Source organism: Moschus berezovskii, chromosome 3 (assembly GCF_049115385.1).
Source record: "Moschus berezovskii isolate FMDL1 chromosome 3, NW_MosBer_1.0, whole genome shotgun sequence".
Taxonomy (NCBI): domain Eukaryota; kingdom Metazoa; phylum Chordata; class Mammalia; order Artiodactyla; family Moschidae; genus Moschus; species Moschus berezovskii.
Window position 1 is genome coordinate 19448594 of NC_142462.1, and position 20486 is coordinate 19469079.

The window sequence follows — 20486 nt, forward strand, 5'->3', positions numbered from 1 at the left end:
CCTGATCTGCAGGACAAGGGAAGCCAGAGAGCTGGGGATTTCAATAACCTCCTGATTCGCTGACCTCATAAACGGGAAGGGTGATGTGGCTCAGTAATGCCTAAAACAGCCAGGCTGGTGAAGGCAGCTCAACACGATCACACTAAGTTTAAAGCACATGTATGTTTGACATCTGGATAACTCAGCAGAAAAATTAGGCTTCTAATACAAGATGTTTCTGTTGGATTCTGGAAATTCATTTTAACCATTAGAAACAGAGAATGCGTGTGTGTGTTGTTTCTGACTTGTCAAAACAGCAGTCTGTTTTCCAACTGCCTCAAATGAAATTTATTAGTGTGGTTAGTTTTCTAATCTTCTCATTTTAGTTCAGCTCCATCAGCACATGTGGCAATGCTTCCTTGGCAAACTTTACCAGAAGGCTGCTAATGCGAGAAAAGATTTACAGGGTACAATATTAATATAGCATTTTGTCTTCAGATTTCATGGGGTTGAGATATAAATCACACTATCCCCTCGGATCCCCGTCCTTTATGCAACTCGATGAGAAAGGACTGAGCAAAAGATGTGGAAGCTAAGCCCATACCACGAACCTCAACTGCAGGCTTTACACAGAACCCCCAAAAGGAAGTTTCTGAGAACAGGATGCGGACCAGAGGGCTGCTGAGCTGTAGTTTTTACTTAAAAACTTTTAAGAGATACATAATTCCAGAATCTCAGGGTGAGAAGGGGCTATGAGAGAAACGCATTAATAACAGTGGCATGATTAAAGCTATGTGTTCCCAATGGCTTGGCAACAAAATGAATGGCTTGGAGCATTGGGGCCTGGGAGGTTGACAAACCAGGACCAAGGAATCCTAGGTCTGCCCTGCTTTCATGCTGAGAGATCTTGGGGACGTTATCCTCTGAACTCTGAAGTTCCTCATGAGTAAACCAAGGATGCTAATTACGACTCACTGGTTTATTGTGAGAATGATATGAGTGACTGCATATAAAGAACCAGACAGTGTTCATAGCCTAGACTGTGTATTCCGAAAAGGCCATGTTTCCCTCTACCTGTTTGTTCATGGCATATTCTTGATTCTCCTCCTGCTTCTAAGAGGCCATTCATCCCAAATAGTGCTCACAGTCAAGAATGAGGTAAGTATGGGAGCACGGGAATTAGGGGAGTATGACAGGAGTATAATGCTCTTCCCCATGGCTATGCCCCAAGTTTAGAAGCACTGACAGTGTCCAGCAGCACCACCTACTTTAGCAAAGGTGAGGAAGCAGTACAGACATAACACCACATCTTCAGCTACCTTTTTAGCTAAAATAAAAGGTCTTAGCTAAGAACTTAAACAGTTCTCAACCTCCGATGATAAGCAACTTTTTTACCATGTAGTTTCTCCTGTAGGACAGAAGAGCCAGGTGATTAGCAGCGTGGAGTCTGAAGCCAGGCTGTTGGGTTTGAATTCTGACTCTTGCTATTCAGTAGCTGTGCAGTTGTGATGAAGTTACCCCCACCTCCCTGAACCTCAGTTTCCACATCTGTAGAATGGGGATAAGCACAGTGCCATGTGCACGGGGCAGTTCTGAAGAGGAAACAACACACACAAAACCCTCAGAAGTGTGTCAGGCACATAGCAAGCACTCTAGATGCGTTTTTTGGTTGTTGTTCTTTATGTTCGTCTCCGTCACCATCATCCCCCTCCTTCAGGGAAACTGGCTTTAAAAGACTGAGCAGCTCCTCCCCAGTCCCTCACAACGCGGTGCCTGTACAGCGGCTGAGTTGAATGTGGCCCCACTCCGCCTCTCAAAACAAGGCTCTCTGCCCCCCAATGCTCACTTTTCCCCTGTTCACCCTAGTGGACTCACTGCTCCAGCTTCCTTCTCCGGTCTACAAAGGCATTTCTTCCAGCCCAGAATGTTCTGCAGTGTTTCTCTGAGCGCCAGCTCACACTGGGCTGGCAGGCTGCATGGCTGGACCCTTTCCCACCACACAAGAAGGGTGGCTGTGCAGGAAACCCATGTCTGCCTCTCAAACGAGAGAAGGCACTGACTGGCAGAGGACAACTGCAGGTTACGACCCGGTGAACAAGTGGAAGTCAGGGTCCAGCTGGGAAACGAGGCTCAGAGAAAGCAGTGGGTCAGGGGCTGGACTGACGGTCCAAGAACCACTATAACCATCACACGGTGGGCGTCCCAGCAGACCACTCTGGACAAGATATGGGGGAGCACTGATGATGCAGGGCCATGATAAGGGAGAGATCTCATCACTTCTGTGTCAGCTTGGACAAAAAGCAAGTTCCAAAGTGACCGGCCCAATCTGGAGAAAGGTAGCTCAGAGCATGTAAGGTGGGATGGGAGGCAGGCAGGGCAGAGACAGGCTGCAGGGCTGGTAGACGATGTTAATGCAGAAAATACTCCTAGTGCTGTGGCTGGAGCCACATCCAGTGCCCTTCCGTTATCTAATTCCAACCCCGAGGCGACCCCTCTGAGGTTAAATTCTTAGCCTCCTGACCTCTCCACAGAGGCCCCTCTACTTGCTTCCATCTTCCCAGAAAGCCTGCCTTGCTTTCAACATCAGATTAACCTTTATTCTGGAGCTATCAGCGCCCTGCCCACCCTGCCTCATGGCTTTTATTCCTGCTCCTATTTCCATGGCCTTCTCTCTTCACTTGTTCAAGCTTTCTTCCCTCCTCCCTTCCCCTGTGTCTGTCTGTTTTTGATTCATACAGCCCCCAGGCATGAGGCACCCCCCCACCCCCACCAACCACACTATCCCCTTTCATGGCCCTTTTTGCAATCTAGTTTTCCACCGGCTCTCAGGGTGTCACCCCAAGGTAAATGTATGGTGGAGCAGGGGGCATGGCAGATATTAAGATTTAAATGCTTGCTTATCTGGGTTAGATGCTTTTGTTCAAAATGTCAAGAATCATCTGCTATTTTAGCTATGGTTCGGGATGGCTTTGGGAGACTGAATGTTAAAGCACAGAGGAATGATATTGTCATGATCTAGAAAAGACACGGTTCCTGTGAGTCTTCCTTGGGAACTTCCTAGATCATTGGGAAGAAGAACCGAACCTTTCCTCCTCGAGTTTTTCATTCTGGTATATGGCAACTTTCGGGGTCCTGGTTATCTTTTCTTCTATCTAAACTTCCTGGGTGCTGAGATTTTGTCTATTGCCCTTGCTTCAGCCTCAGCAATGGCAATGAAAAGTGAAAGTGTCAGTTGCTCAGTCGGGTCCGACTATTAACAACCCCATGGACTGTGTAGCCTGCCAGGCTCCTCTGACAACGGAATTCTTCAGGCAAGAATACAGGAGTGGGTAGCCATTCCCTTCTCCAGGAGATCTTTCCAACCCAAGGATCGAACCTGGGTTTCCTGCATTGCAGGGAGATTCTTTACCATCTAAGCCATCAGGAAAGCCCAAGCAAAGGCAGTAGCTAGTTATAAATGATCATCCTTGAGGCCTGGAACTAATTTGTTCGCTAATTAATCTTCTCTTCTCCAGGCTCTGCCTAGTTTCCACTTTCCCAATTTTCTAAGCTCCTCACTGTTCTCCATCAGGCCCTCTCCGGCCTCTGACGATACTCCCATCCACCCCAGATGCAAGTCGCCATCACCTCAGTCTCCCCTTTTAAAGCTCTGTGCTCATGGTAGATTTCTGGAGATTTGATTACCCAGCTCAGGAACTGTTCACGCTTTCTGCTCATTTTTGTTTGATTTCCTACAACCAAATATCTGCTTTTTGATCTAGTCACAACTTATCACCCTAAATGAAAATGTGAAGAAACTGGCCAAGAAAATGAGGAGCAGAACAAACTGTTTTGCACTCGTGAAAAGTGCTGGTGGACACGGATGTACACTGTACTGTACTCAGTGCAGTGCACGGATCTGCTGTGCTTTGTGCCAAGACGCCTGCCTTCTTGCAGGACCTCCAATTGCTTTATTTTGGTGATAGGATTTTGGGACTTATTTTTATCCACAAGAATTAAAGAAGGGATCTCACTGTGGATCCACATAATTTGGAGCCTCCCCTCTATAGAACCACGAGTCACACCCAGGAGACCTAGCTTAAACCAGCTGCCTAACAACACATCCTTCTAGAATGCAAACATATCAAAAACGTCCTGAGACATCACCACAATATCCTCTAGATGTCACCTTGAGAACATTCCAGGATGGAAGATGACTGCTTTTGCAGCGCACAGACAACCTGAAGCAGATACATTTAAAACTCTGCAAGTCTGGTCCACGGGCTGATGAAAAAAATCCTCTTTTTTATTTTTCTTGCTAATTGCCTCAAAGACTAAGTAGCACTCCAAATTAAATTTAAATCATAAAATTATCTAATTTCCTTTTCTGGCAGATTTTCCTCTTCCCCCCTCCCCCAAAAGCAGAAGTAAAAACTAAAACCTTCCTTTAAGAAGTATTTTTCCTGAATCCATCCTTTCCCCCATGGTCTTCCCTCCCCAAAACATTTTCCAATTTCTAAGGGTACTCATCTCATTACTTGAAGCGTCTGAGGGGGGAGAGTGTGGAAAGAATTTTAAGGCAGAAATTAGTTACCCCTGGAACATTAAGAGCATTTAATTATGGATGATCACCCAATCAATCGTTTCTCTTTAATAAGCCAAGTCTACAGCCGGCCAATAACTGATTCATCTGGTCATGCAGTTCCATTCAAATCAAATGAGCTGTCAGGTAATTCATTAAGGATTTTAAATACCTCAGTGCATTAAATCAATCTGGAGACTGGGGAGGAAAGAGAGGAAGACTTTTACAAGTGACTTGAGGGAGATTTGGATTATCTTGGGTGTTATTTCCTGTGATACAGATACACTTAGCCTAGGGGGCCTGAATTTCAAAAAATACGAGCCTAGAAAAATCAATTAATTTTCCTGTAAAGAAAAGTAAAGTAGTCTGTATTACAGGGAATGGTTGCAGGGTCAGTCTCATAGGATTTCTAAGGGGATCTTTTCTAACCACCAAACTTACCCCCAAAGTTAAGAGGGTCTGATGGACAAAGAAGCCAGGAACTGCACAGAAACATGGGGAAAGGACCTCACCAACTCACAACACTAGAAGCCCTTGGACTCAGCATCCATGGAAGACAACACGAACAGCCCAGAGCTGCATTATCAGTAGCCTCCCTGATTATGATCGTATAACTTCCAGGACCGTGAGAGATGCTGGCAACTGCCAGAGAAAGGACAGGAAAACAACTTGTGCTGAAAGCATTCTTTAAAAACAATAATCACGCGTGGAGCTCCATGAGAACTACTTCTAAATACAAAACAGCTCCCTTTAGAACCCTGTGTTCTCACTGTAAGAAGGAAACAGAGAGAGATGCTATATACTTTTCCTCCAAATATACACAAAGATAATTTCAAAATAGGAGAGAGAACTTATTTATGCAATATCCCCAAATTATCCTCCTCAGGAAATATTAGCAATTATATATGTCCTGATGCAGAAAAATTACATGTTAAGCAAAATTCCACAATAGGAAAAAATAGGCTCAATATTTTGAAACATGTTTATAAATTAGAGATGTACTCTGTCATCTTTTCAAGTATCGCTAGGTAGAGTGTGCACAGCAGCATTTCTAAATTCTCAAAATTAAAATTTAACTGTTTTCCCCTGGAATATTAAAATTTTAAACAATAAAATTACATTGAATAAGAAATTTATAGTCAAAGAATCACATGTGGGTGTTTTATATCCTGATTTTGCATACAAAAGTTAGAATACGGATTCTCAGAAATAGTTGGGGCTTTTCTGTTTCTATTATTTTTTTGCTGGTAATGGCAGTTTCCCATTTTCATCTGATCCCTCTCTTATCCAATGATAAGCATTTACAAATACGCCGTTACATATAATTATTAATCAATGATTATGCGCAAGGCACAAAAGGGAATTAGTCCCCAGCCAATCAAAAATAGGAATAATTCATTTATGAAGATTGTAAACACTTTTTCAAAAGTGCTGCCAATCACCTCTTTGCTCTCAAGATCCAAATAACAAAACTAAAAAAGTTTTACAGCACATCTTCTGTTCTAAAATGATCAACTAGAAGAGACAAGAAGTCAGGGAGAAATGAACGTAGGTGACTCCCAGCACTCCTCATCTGATATTCACACTCTACTCATCACTTCTGACAAGAGAACCCCTTAGGGGTCAGACACCCCACACAGGTTAGATAAATGGCTCTTTCTAAACCAGGAAAACGATGAGGAGTCGCCTCTTTGGTGTTCAAAGGGAGTCTCCATGTCTGTCTAGTAGGCGGACACACCCCCCTTCCCTGAGGAGTTAAAACCAGTTCCTCCAGTCTCTCAGATGTAACTGAAACAGCATGAGGTTTATGGGATGGCCCAGAGCAGCTCAGAACTCAGGTATACTTCAAGCTGTTTTTGTCCATGGGGTCAAAAGGACAGGTCAAGGAAGGAATTCCAGGTGCTACCAAGAATCAAGAGCCACCAGGTGTTGTCAAAGAGGAAAGAGAAGGGACTCAAAATTCAAATGAACCAGGTCAACACAGTAAGGGCATTCACAGGACAGAAATTATTTTCTCACAATTCTAAGGCACTCTTGACATTTAACCCAATACCAAGGGAAGCCCACAGACTAATGTTGTCCAGCTTGAGGTTCAAAACTGTCCCCGTAGAAAACAACCCACGTGAACAGGTAAGGTGGTCGCCTTTGCGTTAATCACTCAGTGCAAAGCAGGAACTGCGACATTCACCTTGTGCTACTTGGGGGGACTTTTCATTTGCAAGGTTTGCTGTCACTAGGAGGGAGAAGTATTTCAGATGGAAGGCAGTGACCCTGCAGGGGTCATCATCAATCACCTGGGGTCAAAGACCTTCCCAACTGTGAGAAGAGGCAGGGGGTGAGGGAAAGAGAGCAGAGGAAGATCAAAAGGCCTTTGATGGAGGTTATCTACCTGCACCAAAGAACCTGCAAAACGGAGCTTCTCTGGAGTTTGAAACCACCTCGTTTCTAAGGTGAGAGATTTTAAGAGGGGTCTTTGTTGATTTTTTTAACTTGGATGCTTAAGAAGAAGACTGAAGTCAGCAGATGGCAGAAGAGGCCTAGCGGCACAGGCTTACATGGCTGAAAGTTTCCGGGTCTGTCTCTGAAAGTATTAAATACCATTTTCTTCTTCGAGAGCAAGTACTGGTTGGGTAAGGGAGGGACCCCCCCACCCCCACCCCCACCCCCACCTTGCATCTGCCAAAAGGCAACGTGGCTCAGCTGGAACTGTCTCACAACACTGGATTTTAGCTGAGGCAAATACCTTGACTTCTCTTCTCTTTATGCAAAGCAATCAGAGAGGGAGGGGCTGGGAAGTTCAGGCATGGCTTTTAGGTCAAGCAGTCACTGTCTGTGGGATCTTTGTGATGATCCTTCGTGATCACATACTTCTTGTTACTTTTCTTGTTGCTTAAATGAGCCTTAGATGCTGAAAGGAACAGCTGGATAGAGGAGGAGCACCTGCCGAGAGTGGCCCATGAATCAACTCCACTGGGCAGAGTCTGAGGAAGGGGAAGGGTCAACTTCAACTCAGAGAGGGGCAGTGAATGATGGTCCGGCGGCTACGACTCCGGGGTCCCAGCACAGGGGCTCCTGGTTGGATCCCTGGTCAGGGAACTAGATCCCACATGCTACTGCTAAGACCTGGTGCAGCCCAGTGAATAAATAAATATTTGAGGTGGGGAGGTGGCACTTCCCAGGTGGCGCTAGTGGTAAAGAACCTGCCTGCTGAAGCAGGAGACAAAAAAGACTCAGGTTCGATCCCTGAGTTGGGAAGCTCCTGTGGAGAAGGGCATGACAAGCCATTCCAGTGTTCTTGTTTGGAGAACCCCATGGACAGATGAGCCTGGTAGGCTACAGGCAATGGGGTCACAAAGAGTAGGACACGTGACTGAAGTGACTGAGCGTACACACACACACACTGCAAGACCAGTGGCTAAGAACCCACCTTCCAATGTAGGGGATGTGGGTTCGATCCCTGGTCAGGGAGCTAAGATCCCACATGCTTCAGGGCAACTAAGCCTGAATGCTACAACTAGAGAGCCTACACTCTATAATGAAAAATTTTTCATTTCAAAATTAAAAAAAAAAAAAAGACAGTGAAGGAAGGAGGGCTGCACTGAACCCCTGGTTAGAGGCTTGATGGACGATTTTATGGAATATTCAAGGAGAATCATCGTCCCAAGTAAGCTCTGTCCTGTCCCCCCAGCTGCTTTTTCCTGTTAACTGGTGAGTAGAAATATCAATAACCTCAGATATGCAGATGACACTACCCTTATGGCAGAAAGTGAAGAGGAACTCAAAAGCCTCTTGATGAAAGTGAAAGAGGAGAGTGAAAAGGTTGGCTTGAAGCTCAACATTCAGAAAACAAAGATCATGGCATCTGGTCCCATCACTTCATGGGAAATAGATGGAAAAACAGTGGAAACAGTGTCAGACTTTGTTTTTTTGGGCTCCAAAATCACTGCAGATGCTGATTGCAGCCATGAAATTAAAAGACGCTTGCTCCTTGGAAGGAAAGTTATGACCAACCTTGATAGTATATTAAAAAGCAGAGACATTACTTTGCCGACCAAGGTCCGTCTAGTCAAGGCAATGGTTTTTCCCGTGGTCATGTATGGATGTGAGAGTTGGACTGTGAAGAAAGCTGATCGCCGAAGAATCGATGCTTTTGAACTGTGGTGTTGGAGAAGACTCTTGAGAGTCCCTTATACTGCAAGGAGATCCAACCAGTCCATTCTAGAGGAGATCAATCCTGGATGTTCATTGGAGGGACTGATGCTAAAGCTGAAACTCCAATACTTTGGCCACCTCATGAGACGAGTTGACTCACTGGAAAAGACTCTGATGCTGGGAAAGGTTGGGGGCGGGAGGAGAAGGGGACGACGGAGAATGAGATGGCTGGATGGCATCACCGACTCTGTGGACATGAGTTTGAGTGAACTCCGGGAGTTGGTGATGGACAGGGAGGCCTGGCGTGCTGTGATTCATGGGGTCGCGGAGAGTTGGACACGACTGAGCGACTGAACTGAACTGAACTGAACTGAGAGTTATTTCAAGAACACAAACAATATGAATCTTTTAAAAACTTACTGGACATGTTTATAAAAATAATTATTTTTAAGAAACAAAACATACTGCAGAGCAATATAAATGGCTTTCAGATTATGGGCTGTTTTGATTCGCCATGCCCTAGAGCCTCCAGCCTACACCCATCAGCATGGATAATTGAGAATCTGCTGTATTTCCATTTTAACACAGTCTCTCTAATACATTTCAGGCATTCAGATGGAAAAACCAAACCTCCGACTACTATTTCACCTTTCATGAATTTAGCACATGGCACTAACCTCTATACAGTCCAAAGAAGCCTTCATAGCGCAGCACTTTCTTAAAACAGTCAAAGCTGTTTTTATACATAAGTTCTCCTACAAAAGAGCCGGTCGATCGTTGGTTCTGCATTCGAGTTTTTACCAGATCGATAGGATACACCGCAGTGGCTCCGACAGCTATAAGCAAATAATACCAATAATTCAGTAGAAATTAACGTCACAGGAAAGGGGGAGGTGGTTAAAGTCAAAGATAAGATTGACGAAATAAAGAAATTGTGCACATGCAAATTTTAAAATGAACTTTCTACACTTAATAAACAACAGTGGCTTTTACTCAAGGGTCTCCTGATAAAAGGATATCACCGAGTTCAAATTTTAAAAAGCAGATCACTACAGCCTAGCCTCATTATTAACCAATACCTAGAAGCCCATCTGCAGACAGATGTGAGGAAAAAGTTACTTCTAAGTCCCTGATCAAATGCAGGTATGAAGAAAAATTTCCCTTTGCTGTTATCCCATCACATGGATACAGATTTGGTAACTAGCTTGGGAAAAGAACAGAGAAGGTTGTTTTCTTCGATGTTTCAAAGTGGAAAAAAATCAGAGGAAAAAGAGGAACAACAACAATGAACAATTTGCACTCATCCATGACTCACCTCCAGCAATAGAACCGAGACCAAACCTGTAGGCTGACTCTGCAATTTGCAGGAGAACTGGTCGCGATGAATCAACTGATGCCTTCTTCTTTGCGTGCACAGGAATTGCAGAGTGGGAAGACAGGAGACAGAAAGGAAATCAAAACAAAAATGAGCACGTTATTTTAAATTACAACTGCGTTCTTAAACTCATGATCCAGCTAAAATGTCAAAGAGGAAGAAGCTATGGTTAGATTTTTGTAAATTCTTAGTAATAAAAAGTAATTATCGCCGTCAATTTTTAAAATCAAGTTTAAATATAATGAAAGACATTACTGTGTCCCCCAAAATGTTATGAATATGAACTCATCTTCAAATGTTCAATTCTCATTAGTGATCAAAGAGACATACATTTAAAACCATTAATGAGACATCATTCTTCAATAAATTGTCAAACTGGTAGGTTTGGGGAGTTTTGTCTGTTTTTAATGGCAATGCCCAACCTGGTAGAAGATGACAAAAAACAGGGCTTCTCAAATCTGCCATTTAATCAGGTATAAACTGAAGGGAATTTCGGCAATACACACTCAACACTTAAAATGTACAAATGCTTAAATTGACCCTGCAATTCTAATTCTAAAAATTTAGGCTAGAAAATAATCATCTATATAAACAAGGATCAAGCTACAATAATAATAAAAGGCAGTACTGTTTTAAAAAAAAAAGCAGTACCATTTTAAGAGCAAAACCTCTGAGAATACCCAAAGGTCCAATAATGGAAGACTGGTTAAAAATAATGTTATAGCTCTAAAACAAAATTGCAGGCCATTAAAAAACAATATTGTGAAAAATATTTGATGTTCAGAAAAAGTGTGCATACAGTATTATAAAGAAAAAACAGGCTAAAAACAATATGGTGCGTGGACAGGTATTTATTATATATTTGTCTTTATCTTATAAATTGTTTCAAGTGTTTCATGATTATCTTTTAAAATCAGTGTTGAAGGCTGTGTGTGAATATGCTGTGTTTTTTATTAAAATTATTTTGGTGTGCATATGCATATAAAAATAACACTAGCGTTCTGGCTATCACATCACCCAGAGATACTCAACTGTTTATGGTGACTACAACTAAGTGGTTATATTACAGGTGATTTGATATTTTCTCTTTTTGTCCATCTCTTCTAAATTCATACTTCAGGCTAGTAAATTATTGTATTATTATTGTTCTTTTGACCTACTATTCTCATGGTGTTTTTGATGTCAGAACATTTCAGAGTATTTCACTCCTCTGTCAACATAAATAAAACAGCAATTTTATATCACACAGAGCTGTCACATGAGGGTGGCATATAGTTAGTGCTTAATAAATACCTGTTGAGTGAATAAATACATTCACTAAAATTTGTTTTCTCATAAGCCATGATAATTAAGATCGGTGAACAATGAAAATAATTACCCACCCCAACTATCAACCCACTGAATTTTAGTTGCTGTCAGTGGAGCACAATTCTAATACAATGAGATAATTTGGAGTCTCCTTCAAAGTGAACTGAAAATAGCTTTATGCAGAAATATGCATTTTTAAGAAAGTAAAATATTTCTTCTGCAAATTCCATGAGGTGATTCCAAGGCTATCCCCATATAGATGGATGATTTCCATCTGTATCTATTATGTGTAGTAACTTCATTTTGACAGATGCATTGGTAAGAAAGGCACTGTTTTATGTTCACAGATATACACTGGCAATACGAAGAAAGGTTCTGGCATCAAAACAATGAGTGAAAATACTTTGAAAACAACGGGTTCATGGAGAGGTAACTACCACTATCACTAATTCATCAAAAGACAAACAAAATCCCAGACTTTCAGATAACTTTTCAAAAGCTAGAAATGTGGCATCCTCACAAAACGAATACTAGAAAGATTCCTCTTCCCACACTCCACTCTCAAGGAGAAGAGTTGGCCCCCTAGCCTGGCAGGCAGGTGACCTCTGCTGCTTGAGTCTGCCAACGTTGTCAGGCCCACCAGGGTTCACGTAAGTAAAGCATATTCCAGGCAAGGCCCCAGTGAATTGCTCTGAACCTCCAAGCAGCAGCCCATCATTTCCTGCTGTAAACCTCATCAATCTCAACCAGCCCTTTCATGGACAGGATCAATAAGCACCCACCATCAGAAAGTTGCTAAAGCTGCAGAAGGCACAGAGGAGAAACTGTGGGGTGCCACTGTCACAGGAGAACAGGAGGAATCTTGCTTTTGAATTCTCTGCTTTTTCTTAATCCCCCAGTTTCTACAGGAGATAGTAGCACAGAAGCAAAGAGACAATCATCTGGTAAGTGGTGTTTAAAAAGCATAGGGAGGGGAGAGTGGGGCTGCGAACCCCTCTCCATGCGATTCCACACTCCTCTCTCCTGCACTCGGGAAATCGGCTTCCTCTTTTACCAGCGGCAGCTGGTTTTCCAGAGGTGCCCAGCGAGGGTTTGCTGCGCGCACGCCCACCACGCTGCACACAGAAGCCGCTGCCATCGGGTGGGAAGAGCTGAAAGGAGGGCGTCCTGGCTCCAGGCCTGCCCGTCCTAAAAATGCAGCCCGCATCAACCCATTGTGGTCAAACTGGCGTCTCTGCACAGACCCGGAGCTCCCAGCCAAAAGCTGTTAAGTCTCACAGGATTCGGAGATGGCTTTGCCTTAAAGGAGGTATTTTTCTGAAATGACGACGCTCGTCTGTGAGGGGATTTATTTTACAAACATCGTGGAAGCACAACAGAAGCTCTGATGGCTTTTATTCTCTAATCCCGATCGATAGAAAGTCGAGCAAGAGCTAAGCGTAAGGAGGTCCCAAGTCTTAGGTTTCTGACTCGCACAACTTCAAGACATTGGTTTCTGTTAACCATAAAATAAAATTTAGCATTCCTCAAATTGTTTCCACATAACTTATGAATCCTTTCACAAAGAAAATAGGTCTAAAAGCCTTCAAACTATGACTCCAGACTAAACAAAATTATCTCATTCTGATATTCAGAAAAACGGCAGTCAGGCGGTGCCCTGACAGAGCGCCTCTCGGCGAGGCAGAGCCGGCCCTCATCTCTGGACACAATGCTGGGACGTGACCCGCAAAGGGTGCTGTGGCCCCAGCTCTGCCAGCGTGAGGCTGAGGGAAGGAGGAAAGATCTTTCTCCTCTTTGGGGAGGGTGAGGCTTCCCCTGCAGCAAAGAAATCATCCCATCTTCCGCAGAAGAGAGCAAATGCCAGTTATCTGTTACTCAGAACATTTCTAAGTAAGTACACTTTCCAGCCTTTTGGAATGGTGTGGGTTTCTTTTTTTTTGGTGGGGGGAGTGCAAAACAGAGAAACGGTAGGTCAGGAACCAGTGCCGAAAAGGCAACTGCGAGTGAAAAGGGGCTGTGGAGCCTTATCAAGGCACACCAGGAGCCTGTGTGATCCTTCTGCCCACCTGCCTCTGGGCTTCAGCCAAGTTGAAGGGCAGAGTCCCCTCCTCCAGAGGAGCAATCCGTTCGATGTCGGCCAAGGTCATGCGTCTAGAAAGAAAAGCAAACGTAAGCAACAACAGAATACAAATTAAAATTTAAGGTATGGAATTTTAAAATGTTCCTTTTCTCGTTTCCCACATTTCAGAGTCATCTTTAATTTGGTTTCTTTTTCTCCAGGTTTGCTGCCCTCCTCCTACTCCCACCTCCTAACCTCCCTTTATTAAGCTAATTAAAAGAAAAAAAGGCCAACTTACCCCCGTGGCTCATATAAATCTGCTAACTGAAACAAGATGTCAACTTCCATGGGTGTAACCTGACCAAATTTCTGAGCTGCCAGAACAAACTCCTCTGTATGGAAAAAGAGTTAAAAGGGAAAGATTCAAGAAGGAATAGCCACTAAATGCAGCACTGACTCAAGGCACTGGAATGAGCGAACATCACCAAACTTTATTATTAACAGTCACAGAATTCAATCAGTCCAAATAGGGCAAGAATTTTTGCAGTTCTTTCATTCATCTGGAAAGAGTGTGCAGAATGGTTGCTCTAATAGTGACTTTCAAAGGTTGGTGTCACCTGAAGGCTTTGAATAAATGACACAGGAAGCCATTCAAATTGTAAGTCAGGGAAAACCAGGAAGGAGATATGAAATTTCATACACATAGGTCCCAGGATATAATATTAATGAAGCTGTGGAATTCCAAAGGGAATTCTTGTTTAAAAAACAAAATCCCATTAAAATCTTGATCAAAGACTGTTGATCAACACACACTGTCAGCAGTATAAGTTTAAGAATTCCTTGTGTACTTTCGAAGGTCATTTTAGAGGATGTCAGTTTAGTTTAGGTTTTAGTATGATTTGAAAATATTTAAGAAACTTTGGGGGCTTCCGAGATGGCACCAGTGATAAAGAACCCGCTTACCAATGCAGGCAGACGTTAAGAGAAATGGGTTCGATCCCTGGGTAGGAAGGATCCCCCGGAGGAGGAAACAGCAACCCACTCCAGTATTCCTGCCTGGAGAATCCCATGGACAGAGGAGCCCGGTGGACTACGGCCCACAGCACTACAGAGTGGGACAGGATCTGAAGAGATTTAGCACACATGGAAGAAACTTCACATGGTTCCCTCATTCAAAGGCGGCCTTGGATGTGCTGAAAGTTGTTTCGTTTGTTTCGAAAAGTGGAGAACACACAAGTACCAAATGGTTAATATGTGTCGATGAGATAGAAAACTAGGGATAGAAAACTCTGTAAGGTACACTTCTGGTTGTCTTCTTCACTCTAATAATACTCCCCCGAGATACTTGTAGGCAAGAGTTCAGGTTTAGTCACTCACCCTTAGTCACCTCGACGTCCTTCCTGTTGCCAGCCAGAGTGCTGTAGATCTTTCTAATGAGTTCCATGTTATTCAGGAGCGAGTTAAACCCATTAAAGTAGGAGAAACTAACTTGATGGGACGTGGTACCTCCAGCAGCCTCAAATAAGTTGAAAATAAGAGCGGGGGAGAAGAAAAATAAACAAAGGATTTATAGAATGAAGAAGATTCAGAAGTACGGATATCAAATGCTAGTTTTGGAAGTAATCAAAAAAGCATGTATAGAAAAAAGTGGCCAGAAGTATTTTTCTTTCACATTAAAAGAAAAAAAAAAAAAGCTATAAATGATTTTTAGAAGTAACTGCAACTAATCATGACCAGAACTTGTACTCTCCACACACAGGTCCTAGAAAACTAAATAAATACACATGTAGGATTATAACAACAGGACCAGTAGTAATTTACAGAGTTCAAATTTCCATTGGAAATGTTTTATAAGTTTGTTTATTTCATCTAATGAGCAATTCTTAAAAGCTTAGACATGCAAAACTGTATTATACACATGCCCACATGTGTATACTTAAACATGCAAAACTATTATACCAACATAACATGCCATGAGAAGTGCTTAATCTAACATTAATATCATGATTTGTCATGTTACTTATAAGTAGTAATAAATAATCATTTAAGTACATATTTGGTATTGGTAGGATTTCCAGAAAACAAGCACATTATGATAAAATTATGAGATGTCATATGCTTTGATGGGGGTTAAGACTGGCCAGGACTCTTGGTAATCAGAATTTGTAAGAAAGCATATTTCTTCACGGGGATAAGGGAAACAGACAGCACGTCCATTATAAAAGGAACTTCAGTTTGGGGTTTCAAATTCTATCCTTCCCTAACAAGGCAAAATATTTCTATTAGGAAAGCACTTCTTTATAAGGTAACAACGACATAAATCTTCACTTCGGAAACGTTTGAAATAGCTGACATGAGAGTTTAGATTGGGCTACAGAAGCGAAGGACCAAGAAAAGGAGCTAGAGTGCCAGAGTGGAAGGCCTTATTAGAACACCATTATCTTCAAAAAGAGGGACCAGTGAAAACAAAGAGGAAAAATGAAAAGCGACTCTTGAGTTCTCACTTAAGGTAAGCATTACGGGAAACTCAGATGACGGTGAACCACTCAAAAAGTCCTCTCCCTGGGATTAACACAAGAAGAGTTACCATTGCATATGGGTCCCAAATCTAGGGGATCATCACAGTTATCCAAGAAGCTTTGGAAATTAGATACGAGGACTTCCCTGGTGGTCCAGTGGCTAAGAATCTGCCTGCCAATGCAGGTGCCACAGGTTCAGTCTCTGGTCCAGGAAGATTGCACGTGCCATGGGGCAACTAAGCCCATGTGCCACAACTACTGAGCTCAAGTGCCCAGAGCCTGAGACGCCACCGCGACGAGGAGTCCATGCACCGCAACCAGGGAGTCAGCCCCCTTGCAGCAACCAGAGAAAACTCATGCATAGCAAAGGAGACCCAGCACAGTCAAAAGTGAGGAACTAAACAAAGTTTAAAGATTTAAAAGAAAAAGACATCAGAGCTTAGAAGTTCGATCACCGCTGTGGATGGTGGATCAGTAGGCCTAGAAAGGACCTCAGAATACGCATTTTTAATAACAATCCCTGATGAGTCTTAAGCTTTGTGACCAAGGCTTGGAAACTACCACCATGGAATGTTCCAGGACACCCTCAGGGCCCACGAGGGAGAAGAATGGCTGGACACCCACTAGAGGAGGACCTCCACAAGAGGACAGCAGAGACCTGCCCACCACACGGGCCACTGTTGCCTCAACACACAGGCTGCATGAATGACGATTCCAAGGCTGAGAACTGCTATTCTGCCGACTCCTCAAATATATCTATGCGCATTTTTTAAAATACCTTTCCTTGGAGAACTTGTAAAAGTGAAGACAAGCATTTGACATATCTCAAAATATAAAGCAAACTAATATGCAATTATATAGCTGTTTTTCCTTTTTTTTTTTAAAAAAAAAGCCTAGTTAATACATTTATTTAAGATATTCCATACTACCCAGGTAACAAATTAAGATACCCACTAACACTGACAAAGCACTTCCTGTAACTTTGGTGGTGATGGATGCAATACCATTGAGCAAATAAGAAAATGTCAGTGCTTAAACAGAAAAAAACTCTACATAATTTATAAGACTTGCTCTTACAATTCCTTATCTACTGAGCTTACGCCATATAGAATAAATTATTTCATTAGGGCAAGTTACAACTTGGGGGGAAGACATAAATTGGGAGATTGGAATTGACATAGACACACTGCTATACATAAAAGAGATAGTAAAGACCTACTGCCCAGCATAGGGAACGCTACTCAATATTCTATAATGGCCTCTATGGGAACAGACTCTTAAAAAGAGTTGGTACACAAATATGTAGAGCTGATTAGCTCGGCTGTATGCCTGAAATGAGGACAACATTGTAAACTAAAGTATACTCCATTAAAAATTAAAAAACAACACCCCCTACTTACTGCTACTAGACATTCTTCTACAAAAGGTGTCAAGACATGAGGGCGGATGGTGACCATGATATCCCGGAAGTCGATGGCTGTGACTTTTCCAGTCCTGGCATTGTCCCTCTGAACAAAGGCTTGCTTTGCATGTTCCAGCTGTATTTCCTACAAATAAAGAAGGTAAATGTATGAGTATGGCTGAATTCCTTTGCCGTTCACCTGAAACTATCACCACACTGGCTTTTCTGGTGGCTCAGATGGTGAAGAATCTGCCTTCCATGCGGAAGACCAGGGCTCGATCCCTGGGTCAGGAAGATAGATCCCCTGGAGGAGGAAATGGCAGCCCACTCCAGTATTCTTGCCTGCAGAATTCCATGGATGGGCTACATACAGTCCATGAGGTTGCAAAGAGTTGGACGTGACAGAGCAACTAATACACACATTACAACATTGTTAATTAGCTATAACCCAATACAAATTAAAAAGCTTAAAGTTTGGGGGGAAAAAAAGGCGAAATTATTGTATTTCTCAGTTACTATAAATGACTGCTCAATTTCAAATCAGGGTGAAGAAACAGACATTATATCTTGAATTAGAGCCCCATACTTGTTCCCCAAGTTATATAATAGCATCCCCAAGTTATTATCTCCTTCCAAAGAGGAAACTTTGCTCAGACTGGTGAATATGTCTTGAGAAAGTACATCCCCCCCTTAAATCTCTTACCAAAAGAAACCAAACCACTTTTGTTTGAGTCCAAAGACATGAGGAAAATAAAAACTAGGATGAGGCTTGGCAGGCTCAAAGAGGGCTTCCTTGGTGGCTCAGGTGGTAAAGAATCTGCCTGCAATGCGCGAGACCTGGGTTCAATCCCTGGGTTGGGAAGATCCCCTGGAGGAGGCCAGGGCCAACCCACTGTAGTATACTTGCCTGGAGAATCCCCATGGACAGAGGAGCCTGGAGGGCTACAGTCCATGGGGTCGCAAAGAGTCGAACACAACTGAGCAGCTAAGCACAGAACAGCACATGCTCAGTGATCTGGCCAAACCCTGCTTAGGTGATGCAAATGATCAAAGGAAAACCAGTTAAAAGGACATTAACCTCTCCCCAAAGAAGAGAGAAAAATTCTTAATGGTAACTTGGTTCACAAACACATGATGTAACACTGGGTTGAAAAGGGTGGTTCTGCTCCAGAAGCTGCTATTCCTCCACATTATTTGTGTCTGGGGGTGGGTGAAGCCTTTGCCATGTGGGCTTTTCTGTGCATTCCTACCCACTTTCCACGAGATACCGCAACCCCTTTCCAAGGCCATGGCAATCACGAATGTCTTCAGGGAGGGCCTTATGTCCCAACTGAGGACCAATGCTCTAAAATTAGGAATTGGATGGTGCGTGGGTCCGAGATGGCCAAACCATGGCAGTGCCGCTGGATGTATGCTTTAATTCATATCATCTATGGATAGAGAGCCCAATCTTAAGATCTCTTTTGATATTCCCGGAGGTAAGTGTATACACACAATAACACGCAGCCTCCCATTAGAACCCAGCGTGTGCCATGTAGGAGGTGCATTCCTCCAGACTCTTCCTCACAGCACTCTGCCCATTTCCCAAACGGGCCCTTGGAGTGAGATCTCGTCTCGATGAAATGAAAAGGCATCATGGATGAAGGTTTTGAGGACCTTAAATTGTCTGAAGTTTAATAAGCTTTATTAGATGATACTGCTGCTGCTGCTGCTGCTAGGAATTAATAAATACCGAAAATGATAGAAGCTGGAGTGTGAACATGTAGGTCATTATTCCCTTACCTTTACTCTCATGCAGTTTGAAAGTATCTACAATAAAACCTTTGTAAAGACAAAACGACAATGAGAATCAGAGTTCTGTTGAAAAGCCTCTTTTCAGTTATACCATCTGCCAGTATTGGCCAGGCCCATACCTGCGGGAGCTCTCACCTGGGACCTAAACTTTCTAGTGCCTCTTCCACTCACTCCTTAAGTGGGAGGCACCAATCAGCCCTCTGTCCTCAGGTCCTGAATCAACTCTCCTCTGCAAAGAACTCCCCTCCCTAGATCTTCTTATAAGCCCTCTCATGGGTCTTGATTCCCAGATCCAAGCCTCTCACTCCTATCTTCTGCACCAGAATTCCTGACAGCTTAGAGAATCTACCCGCGGGGCATCTTGCAAAGGCCATAAAATTCCACGTCATTCAACATGCTGTTGGTTGTCCCCCACCCAGCCCTCAAATCTGGTCTCTCTCCTGTGTTCCAAACTTCATTGTTAGCATCTTCTTGTCCTGGTCATCTACCCTTGAAACCGGTCATTTTCAATTCTTCAAGCTTCTTTCCCTCAGAGTAAACCAGTTACTAAATTAAGTCACTTAGACCTTTGAAAGTTCACTCAAATGCATCTTTTCCTTTTCATTCCTGACACCACGCGTTCAAGTCCTCTTCAGAACATGGCTGAATGGCCACCGTGAGCCCAACTTTTCAGTCTGGCGCTCTATCTCTGTATGCCCCTTGCACACATCAACAGCTGCCTTTAAGCATATCAAACCTGACTCCCACCACCCTTGCCCGAATCCTTTCATCATAAATATCTGTCTCCAAAGCAAGACTCTTGAGACACTACAAGGCGTTACTCTCAGCCTGGTCTCCAGTACCCAGGCCGGGCCCAGCCAGACCTTCCACACACCCAGGTCTTCGTCCATACCCTTTCCTCTGCCTGGCGTGGACCGTAGCCTTCTCTAGCTCCTGAAATCTCCTACTTGGTGGCTCAAATGCCACCACTTACATAAATATAACCAGGCCTCCTAACTGGAAATAACTGATCTGATCGCGTGGTCTCCTGCATGGCCCTCAATTATAAGACTTGTCTTCTTCCATCCTGCATTATAATCAGTTGTTTGCATTCCTGTCTTTCCCCCACCTTGCTGTGCCCTGCTCATCCTCCTTGTGGCGCGGGCAGAATGCTTTAGATATAGTTCAGTTCAGTTCAATTCAGTCGCTCAGTCGTGTCCGACTCTCCACGACCCCATGAATCACAGCACGCCAGGCCTCCCTGTTCATCACCAACTCCCAGAGTTCACTCAAACTCATGTCCATCGAGTCGGTGATGCCATCCAGCCATCTCATTCTCGGTCGTAGGCACTCAATAA

The 20486-nt window shown here is 43.3% G+C and overlaps 1 protein-coding gene across 3 annotated transcripts in view; it reads right to left on the reverse strand.

Annotated features, from left to right (window-relative positions):
• SLC25A13 (solute carrier family 25 member 13) overlaps window positions 1–20486 on the reverse strand; it is a 231230-nt gene that overhangs the window by 80900 nt on the left and 129844 nt on the right. For 2 of the 3 annotated variants that reach the window (XM_055420464.2, XM_088833351.1), the window contains 6 exons: window positions 17354–17500; window positions 14812–14950; window positions 13733–13826; window positions 13442–13526; window positions 10008–10095; window positions 9370–9528 (listed from right to left, as the gene is read on the reverse strand). In XM_055420464.2, coding sequence (XP_055276439.1) covers window positions 9370–9528; window positions 10008–10095; window positions 13442–13526; window positions 13733–13826; window positions 14812–14950; window positions 17354–17500 — 712 coding nt within the window. The remainder of the gene's footprint in view (window positions 1–9369; window positions 9529–10007; window positions 10096–13441; window positions 13527–13732; window positions 13827–14811; window positions 14951–17353; window positions 17501–20486) is intronic. The other variant, XM_055420465.2, reaches the window with a different exon arrangement.